Source organism: Pseudorca crassidens, chromosome 7, assembly GCF_039906515.1.
Source record: "Pseudorca crassidens isolate mPseCra1 chromosome 7, mPseCra1.hap1, whole genome shotgun sequence".
Taxonomy (NCBI): Eukaryota; Metazoa; Chordata; class Mammalia; order Artiodactyla; family Delphinidae; genus Pseudorca; species Pseudorca crassidens.
Window position 1 is genome coordinate 919,535 of NC_090302.1, and position 14,902 is coordinate 934,436.

General features: G+C 65.2%; 4 protein-coding genes across 10 annotated transcripts; 2 read left to right on the forward strand and 2 right to left on the reverse strand.

Moving 5' to 3' along the window:
* Positions 1 to 144: 144 nt before the first annotated feature.
* On the forward strand, positions 145 to 1,959 carry LOC137228293 (collagen alpha-1(I) chain-like). Its single transcript, XM_067745439.1, has 3 exons — positions 145 to 183; positions 1,215 to 1,735; positions 1,854 to 1,959. Exons 1-3 carry the CDS (start codon positions 145 to 147, stop codon positions 1,957 to 1,959), a joined length of 666 nt encoding a protein of 221 aa, XP_067601540.1.
* On the forward strand, positions 1,438 to 3,367 carry RNF208 (ring finger protein 208). The gene is made up of 2 exons (XM_067742565.1): positions 1,438 to 1,616; positions 1,854 to 3,367. Exon 2 carries the CDS (start codon positions 2,404 to 2,406, stop codon positions 3,199 to 3,201), a length of 798 nt encoding a protein of 265 aa, XP_067598666.1. The 5' UTR covers positions 1,438 to 1,616; positions 1,854 to 2,403; the 3' UTR covers positions 3,202 to 3,367.
* Positions 3,368 to 4,144: 777 nt separating this feature from the next.
* LOC137227193 (ring finger protein-like) lies at positions 4,145 to 5,936 on the reverse strand (the record flags this gene model as incomplete). The annotated part of the gene is made up of 1 exon (XM_067742591.1): positions 4,145 to 5,936. A coding segment is annotated over one exon (951 nt), but the record flags the coding sequence as incomplete, so codon positions are not given.
* Positions 5,937 to 6,474: 538 nt separating this feature from the next.
* Positions 6,475 to 14,873, reverse strand: NDOR1 (NADPH dependent diflavin oxidoreductase 1). Of its 7 annotated transcripts, none has more exons than XM_067742584.1 (14): positions 14,399 to 14,873; positions 13,984 to 14,012; positions 10,307 to 10,404; positions 9,168 to 9,266; positions 8,986 to 9,087; positions 8,685 to 8,894; positions 8,350 to 8,471; positions 8,012 to 8,232; positions 7,827 to 7,934; positions 7,544 to 7,658; positions 7,272 to 7,418; positions 7,068 to 7,186; positions 6,906 to 7,000; positions 6,475 to 6,821 (listed from the first exon to the last, which is right to left on the reverse strand). In XM_067742584.1, exons 1-14 carry the CDS (start codon positions 14,871 to 14,873, stop codon positions 6,677 to 6,679), a joined length of 2,085 nt encoding a protein of 694 aa, XP_067598685.1. In that variant the 3' UTR covers positions 6,475 to 6,676. The 7 variants fall into 7 exon arrangements, 4 of the variants coding, with proteins under 4 accessions (XP_067598685.1, XP_067598687.1, XP_067598686.1 ...); XM_067742586.1 differs by having other exon boundaries at positions 13,984 to 14,061; positions 14,399 to 14,533; XM_067742585.1 differs by lacking the exon at positions 6,906 to 7,000.
* Between the last annotated feature and the right edge of the window lie 29 nt (positions 14,874 to 14,902).

The window sequence follows — 14,902 nt, forward strand, 5'->3', positions numbered from 1 at the left end:
CCTGGTCGGGGCTGCCGCAGGTTCTCTGCCTTCGCGCCAGGGCCCCATAAGCACCCCGCTGCCCCTCCCACGGGGCACCTGCACACTAGCACACATGCTCTCGCTGAATGGGGGAGGGCACAGAGGCGCAGGCACTAGCCTGAGATGGCAAAGAGCGGCAAAGTCAAGGCCTATGGGCCAGGGGTGCCTCTGCAGCCTGTTTTGCCCGCGTGGGGCCCTTTACTAGGAGCGCCGACCTTTCCGGGCTCTTTTGCCTGCAGGACTTGGGGCTAGGTGTATAGCCAGGTGCAGTCTGGCCTGTACAGAGCAGAGGAGCTGTGGCCAGAAGGGGCTGGGACTGTCCAGGGTTAGGTGCATGGCCCAGTGCTGATCAAAGGAGTGCCAGCATGCCATGTGGTGGCCCTGGCAGGTTAGGGAAAGGCTCTCTGGAGGCCCATGCAGCCCTGGTCCCTTGCCCTGTATTTGTCAGCGTGTCCTCTGTCTTCCCTCTCACCTGAGAGCTCCTCACAGGCAGAGGGCGTATCCCGGGGGGTGAGGGGGTGGGCAAGGAAGCCTGGCCTGAGGAAGAAGCAGAAAGGAATGGAGCCTCTGTGCTGGGTGCGGTCAGGTTAGCACACAACTCTGTGACAACGGGACACGTGCTGACCTGCTGGGATGCTGGAAAGGGCCACCCCACCCTGTGTAGGTGCGTGTCCTCCCTGAGCTGCCCCATGGCAGCCTGTCCAGCTGTCTGTTTGACCTTGCACCTACCCCTCACACCACCCATCTGTCCAACTGTCCTGTCCCTGGAGCATTCTCCCAACTGCCGTTCCTCCCTCCATTCACTCCTCTGATGTGGCTTGCCCGCCCCTGATCACCCTCTTCTGTCACATCGCGGTCTTTGAAACAGTCTGCTGCACCTGTGAGCCAGAAAACCCTGGAGGCATCCCCACTGGGGGCCGAGTGGAAGGGCAAGCAGAGACCCTGACTCTGGCGGGGACACAAGGCAGTCCCATGGTGGGGTCCTGGGAACCAGCTTTCATGGGACCACCCCTGGGCTCTCTCCTCCCCTTCCTCCCTCTGGCATTGTGAGAACTCAAAGCAGGCTTTCCCTTCCAGAATTGAGGCGGGGGGCTTGACTAGGACCCAGGCTCAGCCAGGCGGGGACGGGGGAAGGGGAGGCAGGAGGGGGGACGCCGCGGAGATCCTGACCCCCACGCGGCCCGCGCTGGGAGGAGGAGGGCGACCCCGAGAGCGGGCGCCAGGCCCGCGGCGGATCGAGGGGCGGCAGAGAGACTGGCCCCGCCCCGCGGACCCCGCGCGGGTCCCCAGACGGGGGGGGGGGTGGCGCTGCGGGCGCGGGCGGGCGCCGCGCGCACTGCGGTCCCCGCGCCTCCGCCGCAGAGCGCGCCACGCTCGGCACGCACCTGCCGCCGCCGCCGCCGCCGCCGCCGCGCCGAGCCGAGCCCCGCGCCCCACGCCCCCGGGAGCCGCCGCGGCCCGGCCATCGCCCGAGGTCGCCGCCAGAGCCGCCGGAGCCACCGGGCCAAGGCGCGGGCGCCGCATCCAGGCCTGCCTTTGAGACAACCTCTGCGGCGGCGGCGCGCGGCCCGGCCGGGGACGCCAGGCTGGGGCAGGTGAGCGCGGGCGGGGCGGGACAGCGCGGGGTCGCCGCTGGCCGGCCTCCACTCCTAGGCAGAGGTCGGGCCTCGGGAACGGGGACAGGGGAGGGGGCTGGGTTCCGAGTCTGGCGAGGGTAAGGGTCAGAGGTCGGGCACCCTTTTGTGCAGGGTGAGGTTGAGGGTGAGGGTGAGGGTGAGGGTGAGGGTGAGGGTGGGCCCGGGCGCTGCCCTCACGCTGTCTCTCACCTGCAGCTCGGGCCCGGTGAAGGCCTCTCCTCTGCTCCCGCCGCGGCCGCCGCGGCCGCCGCCGCCGCCGAGCTTGCAGCCCGGGTCCTTCCGCAGCCAGGGCTCAGGCTAGCTGCCTTCCCTGGGCGCCCTGTCCTGGAGCCATGGGGCCCACCTAGCCCCTGCCTGCCCGGATGTCCCGGCCCCGGGACGGCTGATCTCGGCTGCAGGGGGACACCCCCCAACGCCCCCTCGCCAGCCTCAGCAGCCAGAGACCCTGGGTGAGCCCCTGGGCCCGACCTCCAGCCCAGGGCAGTCTCCCACACCCCCCTGCCCCTGTTCCTCTCCTCCTCCCCCGCTTCTTCCTCCTCCTCCTCGGACTGGACCTGAGAAGCCACTGTGGCCACTGGGGGGGGCCCTTCCCCCCAAGCTCTTGCCAGCCTCCCCCAGGAGTCCACAGGGCGTCCAGGGTCCCCACCAGGCCTGGCGGGACCAGGATGCTGCCCCCTCTCCTCCCCCCCGGCCGCACCCAACTCCCCCACCCACCCGAACACCCAGTCTGACTGGAGACAGCCGGATGCCGGCTGACCCTGTGCCCGAGGCGGGCAGTGGCTGGCCGAGCTTCCTCATGTCCTGCCTGAAGGGCCCCCATGTCATCCTCAAGATGGAGGCCATGAAGATGGTCCACCCTGAGAAGTTCCCCGAGCTGCAGGCGGCCGCCCCCTGCTTCCCACCTGCACCCCGGCCCACCCCTGCTCTGGCACCCAAGAGAGCCTGGCCCTCAGACACAGAGATCATCGTCAACCAGGCCTGTGGGGGGGACATGCCTGCCTTGGAAGGGGCGCCCTGCACCCCGCCACTGCCACGTCGGCCCCGCAAGGGCAGCGCGGAGCTGGGCTTCCCCCGAGTGGCGCCGGCGGACGAGGTCATCGTGAATCAGTACGTGATTCGGCCTGGCCCTGCGGCCTCAGGGGCCTCCGCGGCAGCGGCAGCGGCTGCAGGAGAGCCTCTGGAGTGCCCCACCTGCGGGCACACGTACAACGTCACGCAGCGGCGGCCCCGCGTGCTGTCCTGCCTGCACTCTGTGTGTGAGCAGTGCTTGCAGATTCTCTACGAGTCCTGCCCCAAGTACAAGTTCATCTCCTGTCCCACCTGCCGCCGCGAGACTGTGCTCTTCACTGACTACGGCCTGGCTGCGCTGGCCGTCAACACGTCCATCTTGAGCCGCCTGCCACCCGAGGCACTGACCGCTCCGTCCGGTGGCCAGTGGGGGGGCGAGCCTGAGGGCAGCTGCTACCAGACCTTCCGGCAGTACTGCGGGGCCGCGTGCACCTGCCACGTGCGGAACCCGCTGTCTGCCTGCTCCATCATGTAGCGCCCGCCCGCCCGCCCGCCCGCCACCGCCCACCGGTCCTCGCTCGCTGCTTCTTCAGGGATCTGGCCCTGCCCTGTTGCCCACTGACCCCTTGCCCACCACAGCTTCTGGTCCCCACCCGCGTGGCACTGTCGCTGCAGCCAACCTTGCCATTAAAACTCTGCCAAAGTTTGCACCTCGTTCCCTGGACTGAAGCCTAGGCCTGCGCACAGGCCTGGGCCAGGGTGGGCACGCAGGGCTGCAGCCCTGACAGGGTCCAGGCTGGAGCAGCCAGAGGAAGGCCCAGTGCTGTTTGGGGTCAACCTGGTCTGCTCGCTGGGGGCCAGTCTGGTCCAGGCACGCGGTCCAGGCACGCTGCCCAGGAGGGCTGGGCCTGACACTCATGTGTGTGTGTGTGTGTGTATGTGTGTATGTGTGTGAGAGAGGATGCTCCACACCTCTATGCGGAGCCAGCCTCTGTGTGTGTGTGTGTGTGTGTGTGTGTGTGTTTGAGAGAGAGAATGCCCCACACCTCTATGCAGAGCCAGCCTCTGTGTGTGTGTGTGTGTGTGTGTGTGTGTGAACGCCCCACACCTCTATGTGGAGCCAGCCTCCTGTATGTGCCAGGCGGGACTGTGGGGGCAGGTGTGCAAAGCAGGCCCAGCTGGGCAAAGGGAGGACGCTTCCTCTGCACTGGCCGCTGGATGTGAGTGCAGCCAACGGGGGAACAAGTCAGTCCAGCTGGCCCCTGGTGCCTACCTGATCCTCTGAGGTTATGTGAGAATGGCCTGGGGGCCAGCCTGGACTGGGGTTGGGACAAAGGCTGGCCGCAGTCACGATCAGGTATGAGGACCGGAGGAGGGTCTCCTGTCTGGCACTAGAATGACCTGGATTTGGAGAAGAAACTTTGTCGCCTGGTTGGTGAAGGCAGGGTAAAGATGACGGCGACGTAGCCACAACAGTGTCAGTAGTAGCTACCGTTTATTACTGAGGGCCATCTCGCGCGCTGGGCACAGGGCTCAGCATGTCACCAACGAGCCCAGGAGGTGGTGCTGTGACGGCGCCTGTCCTTCAGATAAAGGCCCCGGCTCCCCGAAGGGAGGTCACAGAGGAGGCAGGGGCAGAACTGGGGCCCAGCTTGGTGCTCTGGCGTCTCCAGGGCCTGGCTGGGCCCACGTCCCTTGAAGCTGAGGGGCGTGTGCTGACCCTCCGGCTGTTCAGCGTCGCCACTTGGATCCTGACTGGCCAGGTGAGCAGGCCCTCTGTGGGCTGGGCCTGTGCGGCAGGAGCCCTCCCCTCGGCTACCCTGACCTTCAGGGAACACACGCTGGCCCTTATCTGGAACGTGGGCAGGTGGGGGGCCTGCAGCCCCGGCCCAGGGCTCCGCCCACTCCAAGGACTCGACTCCCTGCCATTGCACCCGTCCCGTCCCGCTCCTGCAGGCAGGCCAGGTGGGAGGGCGGCGACAGCCCGGCAGCAGTGTGGGGCCTGTCCATCGAGGGGCACTTGGGGCCCGTGTCACAGAGCTCCTCCAGTGCTGTCCTGGGCGTCAGTGGCTCATGTCCGGGCATCATGGCAGTCTGGAGTCCCTGGCTGGGTCAGATGCTGAACACAGGCTCCTGGGTGGCCCTGCCCGGGTGCTGGGCCTTGGTTGAAGGCTAGTGCCCCAGTCACCCTTGGGTCCTTCAGCCTGGTCATCGGGCCTCAGGGCACCAAGGCTCGGGCCAGCCTGGGCCTCCTGTCCGCTGGCGGCCATGGCTGTCCCAGACCCAGGCCGTGCTGGTGGCGGCCGTGACGGGCTCTGCTTAGCGGCGGGAGCTGTCCAGCAGCACGAAGAGCAGCCCCAGCAGCGCGAGTGGGGCGAAGATGAGCAGCAGCCCCAGCAGCTCGAGGGCCAGCAGCCCCAGCAGCGCCAGGCGGCGGGCGCAGGGCCCCCGTTCCCGCAGGGCCCAGAGCCGGGAGCCCAGGCAGGGCGGGCAGGGCAGAAAGGGCAGGCAGCCTCGGCTGCCCACAGGCCCCGGCAGGAAGCGCAGCTGGTAGCGGTGCTCTAGGGAGGCCCAGGGCCCGGGGCCCCGGCGGGGCGGCACGGGGAGGGCGTTGGGCGCAGGGCGCTGGGGCCCATCGGCTTGGAGCAGCTCCTCCTGCAGCCGGCAGATCGCCCACTCGAGCGTGGGTGTTTTCTGGCGACACAGCGGGCAGCACACCCGGCCCAGGTCAGCACTGGGGGCTGCACCCAGCAGCCGGTGCAGGCAGCCCACACATAGGCCGTGGCCGCAGTTCAGCAGGGTGAGGCGGTGCTCCCCGGGCCCGTAGGCCTCAGTGCAGATGGGGCACTCCTCGTCCTCGTCCTCGTCCTCGTTCTCTGTGGGCCGGGCCCAGGGGCGGGCCGAGGCTGCAGCCCCCAGCAGGGGCTCACTGTCTGGAGTCCTGGCACCCTGGGGGCTCCCAAGGGCCCCGCTGTCCGACCCATTATCTACCAGCACTTGGCGCAGAGGGTCCAGGTGCTCAGGGCCCAGGGAGGCCAAAGGCAGACTGGTGAGCCCAGAGCTGAGGTCAGCAGGGCCATGAGTGGGGGCCCCAGGGCACAGTTCAGGGGCGGTGCCTCCAGGGCAGGGGTCGGGATGGGTGGGTGGGGACCCCAGGGCGGCGACGGGGCAGGCCGGGGCTGTGAAGGTCAGTGTGGCCCTCCGGGGCTGGGGCACGGCCTGGCACTGACCTTGCAGCGACTGCCTCCTCCTCCTGGCTCCAGGCCCCACTCAGAATAAACTTCACTCGGGCCCCAACAGCCGTGCCAGCTGCGGGCGGCTCCTGGGCCCAGCGTGCCGTCCCGTCCCCAAGAGGCTCTGCCAGGCCCAGCCGCAGCGATCCCTGTGTCAGCCAGCTGTATTCTAGGCGGCGGCGCTGTGAGCAGGCCAGCCTAACTCCTCCAGCAGGAATTCCACTCCCGGGGTGGGGACACCGCGCACACGTCTCTCCCCCACCAGCCTGGGCCCCGCCCCTCCCCTCCCACCCGAGGCCCCGCCCCCTCCCTCCCAGGGCCCTGGGCTGCTCTGCCCTGGGCTGGGAGGGGACGGTCGACGCCAGCCTTGCCTGGTGCCTCTCCAGGCCTCCCCCTACTGGGCCGTCAGGGCCAGGGCAGAGCTTGTACAAGGAGGGCAAACAGCTGGCACCCACCGCGTGAGAATCGGGCACCGAGGTGTGGGGCTGAGCAACGGTGCCCTCGCGCCCAGCAGGGCGGGTGAGCTGTGGGCCCACCCACCACCTGAGAAGCACTATGGCACAAGGAAGAGCAGGTAAGAAGCGGCCGCCCAGAGCCCATCCTTTATTGCTCAGGCTGTACGGTGTGGGCTGCCTGGGGGTCTCCTCCCGCTGCTCGGGGTCTGTGCAGGAAGGAGAGCTGACTGTCCTCCCAGCTGGGACTGGACAGGGAGAGAGGTAACAATGGTCTCCAGAGAGCAGAAGTCAGAGTGGCCGTGGCCAACAGCAGGACGGCTCCTCAGGCCCACGTCTCGGTCTGGAAACGCAGGGTCCGCTGGAGCCTGGCGAGGTAGGCGGCCGCGGCGGGGCCGGAGAGCCCGCCCTCCTCCTGGAAGATGGACGTCAGGGCGTCCGACACATCAGCTGGCATGTACTTGGCGTTGCTGGAGGGAAAGGCAGGCTAGGGCTCAGCACGGTCGGAGTCCCCAGGGGACTGGTCCCCCGCCACGACCTGCGTCCGGGCTCACCCCGCCAGGTAGAAGTGAGCGCCCCGGAGATCCAGCAGCCCCCACACCAGCGGCCCGAGCTCCCGGAGCCGGTGCTGCACGTACACCTTCTGCTCCTGCAGGGCGGGGGGACGGGGTGAGTCTGCGCCCCCTAGCGTCCCTCCCCGCCCCCCCCACACCCACCTGCTCCCGGGAGAAGGCCGTGACGAGAGTCAGGCAGCCCCGCGTCTGCAGCTCCTTCCACTCGGCCTCCCAGTAGAAGTCCTGGTCCCGCTGGCGGCAGCCGAAGAACAAGACGTTTCCTGGGGAAGCGCGGGGGCCTTGAGCCAGGACTTGGGCCCTCGAGGTTCAGCCCGGCCACCACCCCACCTGAGACTCTGTGCTCACCGGTCTCACCCTGGGCCACTCGCTCCTGGATGGCCGCTCGGAAGGGGGCCACGCCAGTGCCTGGCCCCACCATGATCACAGGCGTGTCTGGTGTCTTTGGGAACGTCAGGCCCCCGGACCGCACCCACAGGGGCACCCGAACAGGTCCTATCGCGGGAGGGAGGCGGCGTGAAGAAGCTCGGAGGCCCAGGGCCCTAGCCCGGGACTGGCTGTGGTGCACGCGGGGGAACGGGGCCTGCGCATGGCCCCCCGCCCCAGAGAGCCAGGGTCACCTTGCCCAGGGTCCAGAGACGCCAGCCAGTTGGAACAGAGGCCCCGGCGGGGCTCCTTGAGGCGCGTCTGGTACTGCACCACTGCCACGAGAATCTGCAGCCTCGAGGGGTGGGCCTGGGGGAGGGGACAGTGGGTACCCTGCCCTGCTTCAGGCTCCAGCCCCTTCACCCGGCTGGGCCCCAGTGGCCGCTGAGGGCTGGGGAAGGCCCGAAGCCCTCACGCAGGGCCCCGCCGCCCACCCTGGTGGCCCCGGCCCTGGCTGCCCCGAGGCCGGCCCCTCACCAGCAGAGAAGAGGCGATGGAGAAGGCCCGCGGCCGGATCAGGGGGATAAGGTCCAACAGGTAGTCCGGGGGGATGGCGCCAGCCGTGTGTGGGAAGTCGCACAGCACCTGGCGGAGACAGCCTCAGGAGGGCTGCGGCTGGAACGGCCACACACGCCCGCCCGCCCGCCTGCCCCTGCCCGCACCTCCAGGACCGTCCTGCGGGGCCGGGTGCAGTACTCGCACAGCTCCTCCTGGCCCTGGGCCGAGCTGAACTCCAGCAGCTTCTCCCGCTCGAGCTCATGGCAGGAGAGGCAGGCCAAGAGCTCAAAGAAGGAGCGGCGGGGGACGCTGGCGATGTCCAGGTACTGGGACACGAGGCGCTGAATGGAGCAGGGCTGGGGCAGCCGCGCGGGGCAGGGGACACCTGCAGTGGGGAATGGGAGGCTGTGGGGGGCTGGGGACGCGGGTGGGGGCAGCCCGGGGGCTGGGGACACAGAAGAGGGCGCAGTGCACGGTGGCAGCAGCGGCGGCTGGGGCTCACCCGGCTCCCGGGGCTGCAGCGTGAAGTGCTGGTCAGGGTCCAGGCCCAGTGCCTGACAGAACTGCTGGACGTGCCTGGCCGTGTTCTCGGGCTGTATCAGCACCACGTCGCCGGCCACAAAGCTGTGGGGGACACCCAGGGCTCTGGGGGACTTCAGAGGAAGGAAACAAGCGGCCAGGGAGGCCAGGGGCGGTCCTTGGTCCCCCCTCCCTGGCCGCCGTCTCTCTTCTCTTCCCCGCTGAGTGCCCGCTTTGGAAGAGGACCTGCTGAACCCCAGACCACGGTCCCCCCTGCTGCGGCCATGCCCCCCACGGGTCCCCAGGACCAGCCCTCACCTGACCCCAGAGCCCGTGATGTCGAACTCAATCAGCCGAACATCCTGGAAGTGTGAGGGGCCGGTGACCCTCTGATTGGTGACCATGGGTGCCAGGAAGGGCTGTAACTCTGAAGGGGGTCCCTGAGGGTCTGTCCCGGCCACACACAGCTCCTCAGAGCACGTGCTGGGGACCTCCTGGAGGAACTTCAGGGTGAACTTGGAGGGCCAGCTGTGAAGGGGGAAGACACTTGTCGGACCACTGGCCAGCCTGGACGAGCGGCCTGCTGCGCCTGCAGGCGCCGCCCCAAGGCCACACTTACGGGATTCCGGGCGGGCTCAGGCCGAGGTCAAGGGGCAAAGGGTGCGGACCCAGCACCTTCTCCCACAGGTCGTGCAGCCAGGGGTCGATGGTGGCGTCGGGCCTGCAGAGAGCACGTGCACCCTGGTCTGGGGACCCCGCTCCCGGCTGGGCCTGCAGGAGGGTGCTCCGCCCCCCACTCACCCCAGCTCGTGCTGGTCATCGCCCAGGCACACGGGCAGGAGGGCGCTGCCCCCGAGCTGCAGCAGCCGTCGGTGCAGCTTCTTGGCCACAAAGTTGAACCTACGGAGAGACGGAGGCTGGCGCTGACCCGGGCCCCAGGCGGGGGCAGGAGGGAAGCACCCAGCTGGCTGCGCAGGGTGGAGGGTCCCAAGTCTTCCTGGGGTCACTTCGCTGCTCCCTGAAGGGCAGCTCCTCGCAGAACCACTGTCAACGGAAGGGTCTCTCACCCCTCCTGTGGGCGCGCCCACCAGCAGGAATGGATGTCTACGTTACGCACTGAACAGAACCCCTAAGCCCCCGTAGGCAAGGATAACTATGCCACCCATTTTCTGTCCTTTTCACCTGGACGACTGCAGGCCTCGTGCTGCGTCCGGCTCTGGAAGTGTCTGTACCCAGCGACCCCTCCCTCAGCTCCTGTGCTGCACAGTTACGGTTTTAATATCTTGGGAACCTAACGCCATGCATACCCTTGAACACAAAGCCCTCTGTACTTCCCCAAGAAATAACGCAGAGCGATAGCATTCTCTGCTTAGGACATGGCTACGTTGTGAAAACGTTGAAAGAGAAAAAGCCGGGGCAGGCAGTCCCATGGCCACGTCCAGGGAAGTGCTGGCTTCAGGGCGGCTCCCAGGGGCTGGGGTCTTCTGTGCCTGCCGCCTGTTCGCAGCTCACTGTTCTATGTGCTCTTCGCAAGCCCAAATGTCTCATGAAAGGCTTTTATAAAAGTGGGGGAAGAGCAGGTAGGCCTTTGCTGCCCTACGTCACACGGTGACAGGTGACGCTGGCTCAGACCTCGGACGTCCGGCTCCAAACATCACCTCCTGCCCTGGAAGGTGCCTTGGGCGTGGCCCCAGCCTGGCGCCCACCTTGCCGCCCTGCCCACTTCCTGCATGGATCTGGCCTGCCCTCCGAGCCCTGGGGCCTCTGGCCATGGAGGAGGTGCCCGCCAGAGAGTATCTGTGGGACGAGAACGCATGGCCAGGGCCACATCCCGAAGTGGGAGCCCTGGGGGCTGGGCCACCCAGCCCTCTGCCGGGACACCTTGTGCTTGACCCCAAAGACAGTCTCTGCAGGCCAGCAGCCTGCCCACCCTTACTCACTTGGCGTAAGATGAGTCCCCAAGGCCCAGGACGGCAAAGTCCATCTGACAGAGGGAGGTCGATGGCAGGTTCCTCCGGAAGATGAACCTCCAGAAGCTCTACAGCAGGAGAGACCGAGCCCGAGTCCCTCTCCTTCCGACTGCAGGGCCACCCGCTGGGCAGCCCGTGCAGCAGCACACCTGTTCCACTCCCCGCCCTGGCCTCCCTGCAGGCCGACAGAGGTGCTTTAAACAAAGCTCCCCTTCACCTTTGGCCACTGGTCACCTGAGCCCTGAGACACTGCCCTCTGGGTACGGTCCAGGTTTCGCCTCACAGCCCACCTCCCTTCTGCTTTGTACCTGGCCAGACAGAGGCCCCCTGGGGTGGAGGGGTCCTGGGCCTGTCGGGGCACAATTCTGCCTACTGGCCCTGGACTGCTCCCTGGAGTTCTCAAGACTTTCCTGCATGGGCCACCGCTGGGGACCACGCCTGCTCTGCCTCCTGAGACCCCCTGCTCATTCCTGCTTAGACCTTGTCTCAGGCAGGCTGTGGAGCCCCCCAGGGTGCTTCCTGAGAAAGGGTCCAGAGAAGATGCAATTCCCACGGCTTATGTCTGAAAACGCCTGGCCTCCCCTCACACTGCCTGGTAGACAGCAGGGCACACTTTACATGAAATCGTCTTCCCCGAGAGCCTGAAGCTTTGCTCTGAGCTGGTCCAACCGCGTGATCGCTGCCGAGAAGCCAGCGTCGCTCTGTGCCCTGCTCTGTCCCTCGCTAGACACCTGGGCACTCTCTGCGCCCAGCAGCTGAAACCCACATGAGACGTGTGTCAGCGGGAGCCCTGTTCACACCCCACGGGCCCTTCCTGGGCACATGGTGGGCTCGCGGGCTGGAGACTCGTCCTTCAGTCTTGTTGCTTCCCTTGGTAATTCCCTCACCACTCTTCCCGTTTCGAGGCTACTGGAATAATCTCGGAATTCTGATATTATCTTTCGTTTCCTATCTCGTTATATTCTCTCGGAGGATTTCTCAATGTTATCTTCTGATCTGGTATCATTTTAAGCAGTGTTTCCTCATCCGTAGCTCTGCCCAGGTTTTGCGTTTCTGTCCCAAGGGTGCCAAGCTCTCCCTTCTCGCAGATGGAACCCTGGCTGCTCTGCCCCCGCTCCACCGGGTTCCGCTTGTGCTTCTCCTGGTCACTGTCCTTCACGGGGGTCTTTCCTTGAGAGCGTGGTCATTCTTTCTGCTCTATGTGTACTTAAGAATCTGATAGAGGGGGATTCTCTGGTGGCGCAATGGCTAAGAATCCACCTGCCAGGGCTTCCCTGGTGGCGCAGTGGTTGAGAATCCGCCTGCCAATGCAGGGGACACGGGTCAAGCCCTGGTCCGGGAAGATCCCACATGCCGCGGAGCGATGAAGCCCGTGCGCCACAACTACTGAACCTGTGCTCTAGAGCCCACGTGCCACAACTACTGAAGCCCGTGTGCCTAGAGCCCATGCTCCGCAACAAGAGAAGCCACCGCGACGAGTAGCCCCCGCTCGACACAACTGGAGAAAGCCCGCACGCAGCAACGGAGACCCAATGCGGCCAAAAAATAAATAAATAAATTTATTTAAAAAAAAAAAAGCACTGATAGAAAACCCCACGTTCGCGCCTGTCACCAGTGGGGCAAGGCCCTGGCTGCCTGGGAGGGCACACCTGGCCAGTGTCCTCAGAGGACCGTGACGAGGAGGCTGGGCTCTCCCTGTTCAGTGTGCAGCCGGTCCGGGGCCCCTGGTCTGAGCCTCTCAAAGGAGCCTCCAGTCCGTGCTATGTTGGGAGGGCCCCATCCTGACCACTTCCGTAGGGTGTCCATCCCGGCACTCTGCCCTCCTTTATCCACCCTCGTCCCAGTGTCACTGTCACCACCTTCATGCTGTTGGATTCCGACGTGAAGTCTGTACCTCTGCCAGCTGACCTGACGGAGGTCTTCATCGCCTCCCTCGCCCCACCCTGCGTCTCTGGCATCCACCATCCTCCTGCCTTTGGTCTTCCAGACTTGCCTCCTCTCCTGTGCGTGCTCCTGTGTGGGCTCTCCCACAGCATCCCCACTCCAACCCAGTTTTTCAACCTTCTGCCTCCTTTCCCCCACCAACATTTAAACAGGCCTGCGTTTCTCCGTCTCACGAGTATCCTCTTTTTAACCCCTTAGCCCCACTCAGAGCAATAAGCCTTTTCGAATTGTTTCGTGTACAGACGTTCCTCAAGGCTTCTCTCCCCGAAATCACCAGCAGTCCCTTTGCTGATAAAGCCCAGCAATGCCTCTCGGGCCTCTCCCTGCAGCTCTGAGTGCCGGAGACCATCCTCTGGAAACAGCCAGCTCTCTGCCCTTGACCTTGGAGATGGTGTGCTCCCTCTTCTTGCCCATGGGGCCGCTTTCCCGCCCCTCACAGGCTTTTCTCCACCTTCCACGCCCTTCGTGCTTAGGGCAGCTGCCCTGGGGGAGGGAAGCGCCCCCTTTCTCTCGCCTCCACATTCTGGTCACTGTGACATCCACCTCCACCCCGGATCCTCACCGGGGCTCCAGACCAGCTGCGCGTCTCCACCCGGGTGATGTCCAGCACCTCACCCTCCCTATTCTCTTGCTTCTGTGCCTGGAACCACCATCCATCCTACTACCTGAGCCCAATTTCCTGTCTTGATTCCACCTTCTTTCTCATCTTTGAGATATGATTACACATTCGATCCACTCTACCTTAACATCTCTGGAGTGGGTCCACGTTCCTCTACTCTGCCACCATCCTGGCTCAAGCCACCAGGCTCTTGGCTGCGCTGTGCACCCCCCCCCCCGCATTGTCCCTGCTCTCCTGCAGCCTGTTCCCCCTGCAGACAAGTGCTAGTTTTGCTAGAATACGAACGTGACCACGTCATCCCATGGGTTCCCTGGCCCTTTGTTTCAAGTCCATCTGCCTCCCTGTGACTGCTGGGCTTCTTGGGATCTGACCTGGCTGCCTGGCCCCTTCTCCTCTCCAACCCCGACCATCCTGAACTGCTTTCTGCTCATCCCAGAGGCTGGGTTGTTTTTCTCCTCTGCAGAGGCTGCTCCCTCTTTCCTGGTGCCTGGCTAGCCCCCACTTATCCTTCAGGACTTAGCCTATACACCTTTCTTCTAGAAAGCTCTCCCTGAACTCCCAGAATGAGCTAGATAGCCCTTATTAATACTCCCATAACATCTGGCATTTTCCCTGGAAGCATGCACTTCCTGGCATAGTAACTACCCATTCAACTCTTTCACTTTTGCTGTATTTTGAGCTCCGAAAGGGTAGAAACGTGACTACTGGGTTCATAGCCAGATTCCCAGCACTAGATTATGCTCAGAATACAGTGTGTGCTCAAAAGACGGTCGAAGAATCGAAGAATGTTCCCTGAAGGTCAGTTTTGAAATACACACAAGACCCATAACAGGTTTATATATAATCCTGGAAAAACATGAAGAGCTAAAGTGGTAGCCTGTGAAGAGTTTATTAAGATGGACAACCAGAGCCCCCAGCTCCACCGAAAGCTCTCCTCCCAAATCCATGGCTGACGTGCAGCAGATATAGTAGGGCAACTATTTATTGTGCTTCTCAAGACTTTCCAGGCAATGAAAATGGGGTGAGGGCCGAAGGCAGGGATCTGAGCTCCTAGGCACAGTAAGCCACTTCAGGTCAGCCTTACCTTCATGTTGTCCGGGGGCTCTCCTTGGCCTGTAGTTGCACAAACAAATATCACCAGGGGCTCATTTATCAGATTCACCTCAACAAAAAGACACATATGTAAGGCCTCGGGCTGTAATGACCAGGCATCCTCCCAGCAGCCTGGCTCCGTCTCCTTCACTCAGAGAGACGGGGTAAATGTACTTAACACCCGCGAACGGCTGGCCTGCCTTCTCTCTTTCAGGGTCCACCCTCCTACCTCACCCCCTCCTCCATGTGCTAAGCTGGCCGCTGTTCCCAAGCTTTCTCGGCCCCTAAATCTGCCGTAACGGAAGGGCCCGCTCTCAGACAAAACGCGGCGCCCTAGGGTCAAGGGCTCTGGGGGCCGGAACCCCAAGCCTGCTGGGTCTCCCCGCCGAGGCCCAGGGAGCCCTCACCACGGGGTAGGAGTCCAGGGCCTGCACCCGGCAGCCAAGCTCCCTGCGCCGGGCCTCGCGCCTCAGCCTCTCCGACACATCTTCGGCTGTGCCTGTCTGGCTGCCGAAGAGCACCAGAAGCCGCGTGTTCGGCATCGGGGTGCGCCCCGGGGTCCCCTGCATTCAGAAACTGGACCGGCAGGCAGCTCCCGCTGGCCCGGGCGGCCGGGATCGGCTCGGACTTCCGACTTCCGGCGTCGGCCGGAAGTGACGCCCTTGGGCCGCGCCCGGCGGGGCATGGCGTCCGAACAAGGCGGTCGTCGGCTGGCGGCCAGTGCTGGGTCCGGGGCGGGGGCCGGGGGATTGGCTGCATACCGGGGCCGAGGGCCGGGGCAGGCGGGGTCGCTTTCTGCCTCTCGCTGGCCGCGGCGGCGACGGCGGCAGGCGCCAGCGAGGCCCGTGGGGAGTGGCGGCGCAGCCTGGCGGGTGGCACCATCGGCCGGGCCCTGGCCCGCGCTCAACCGG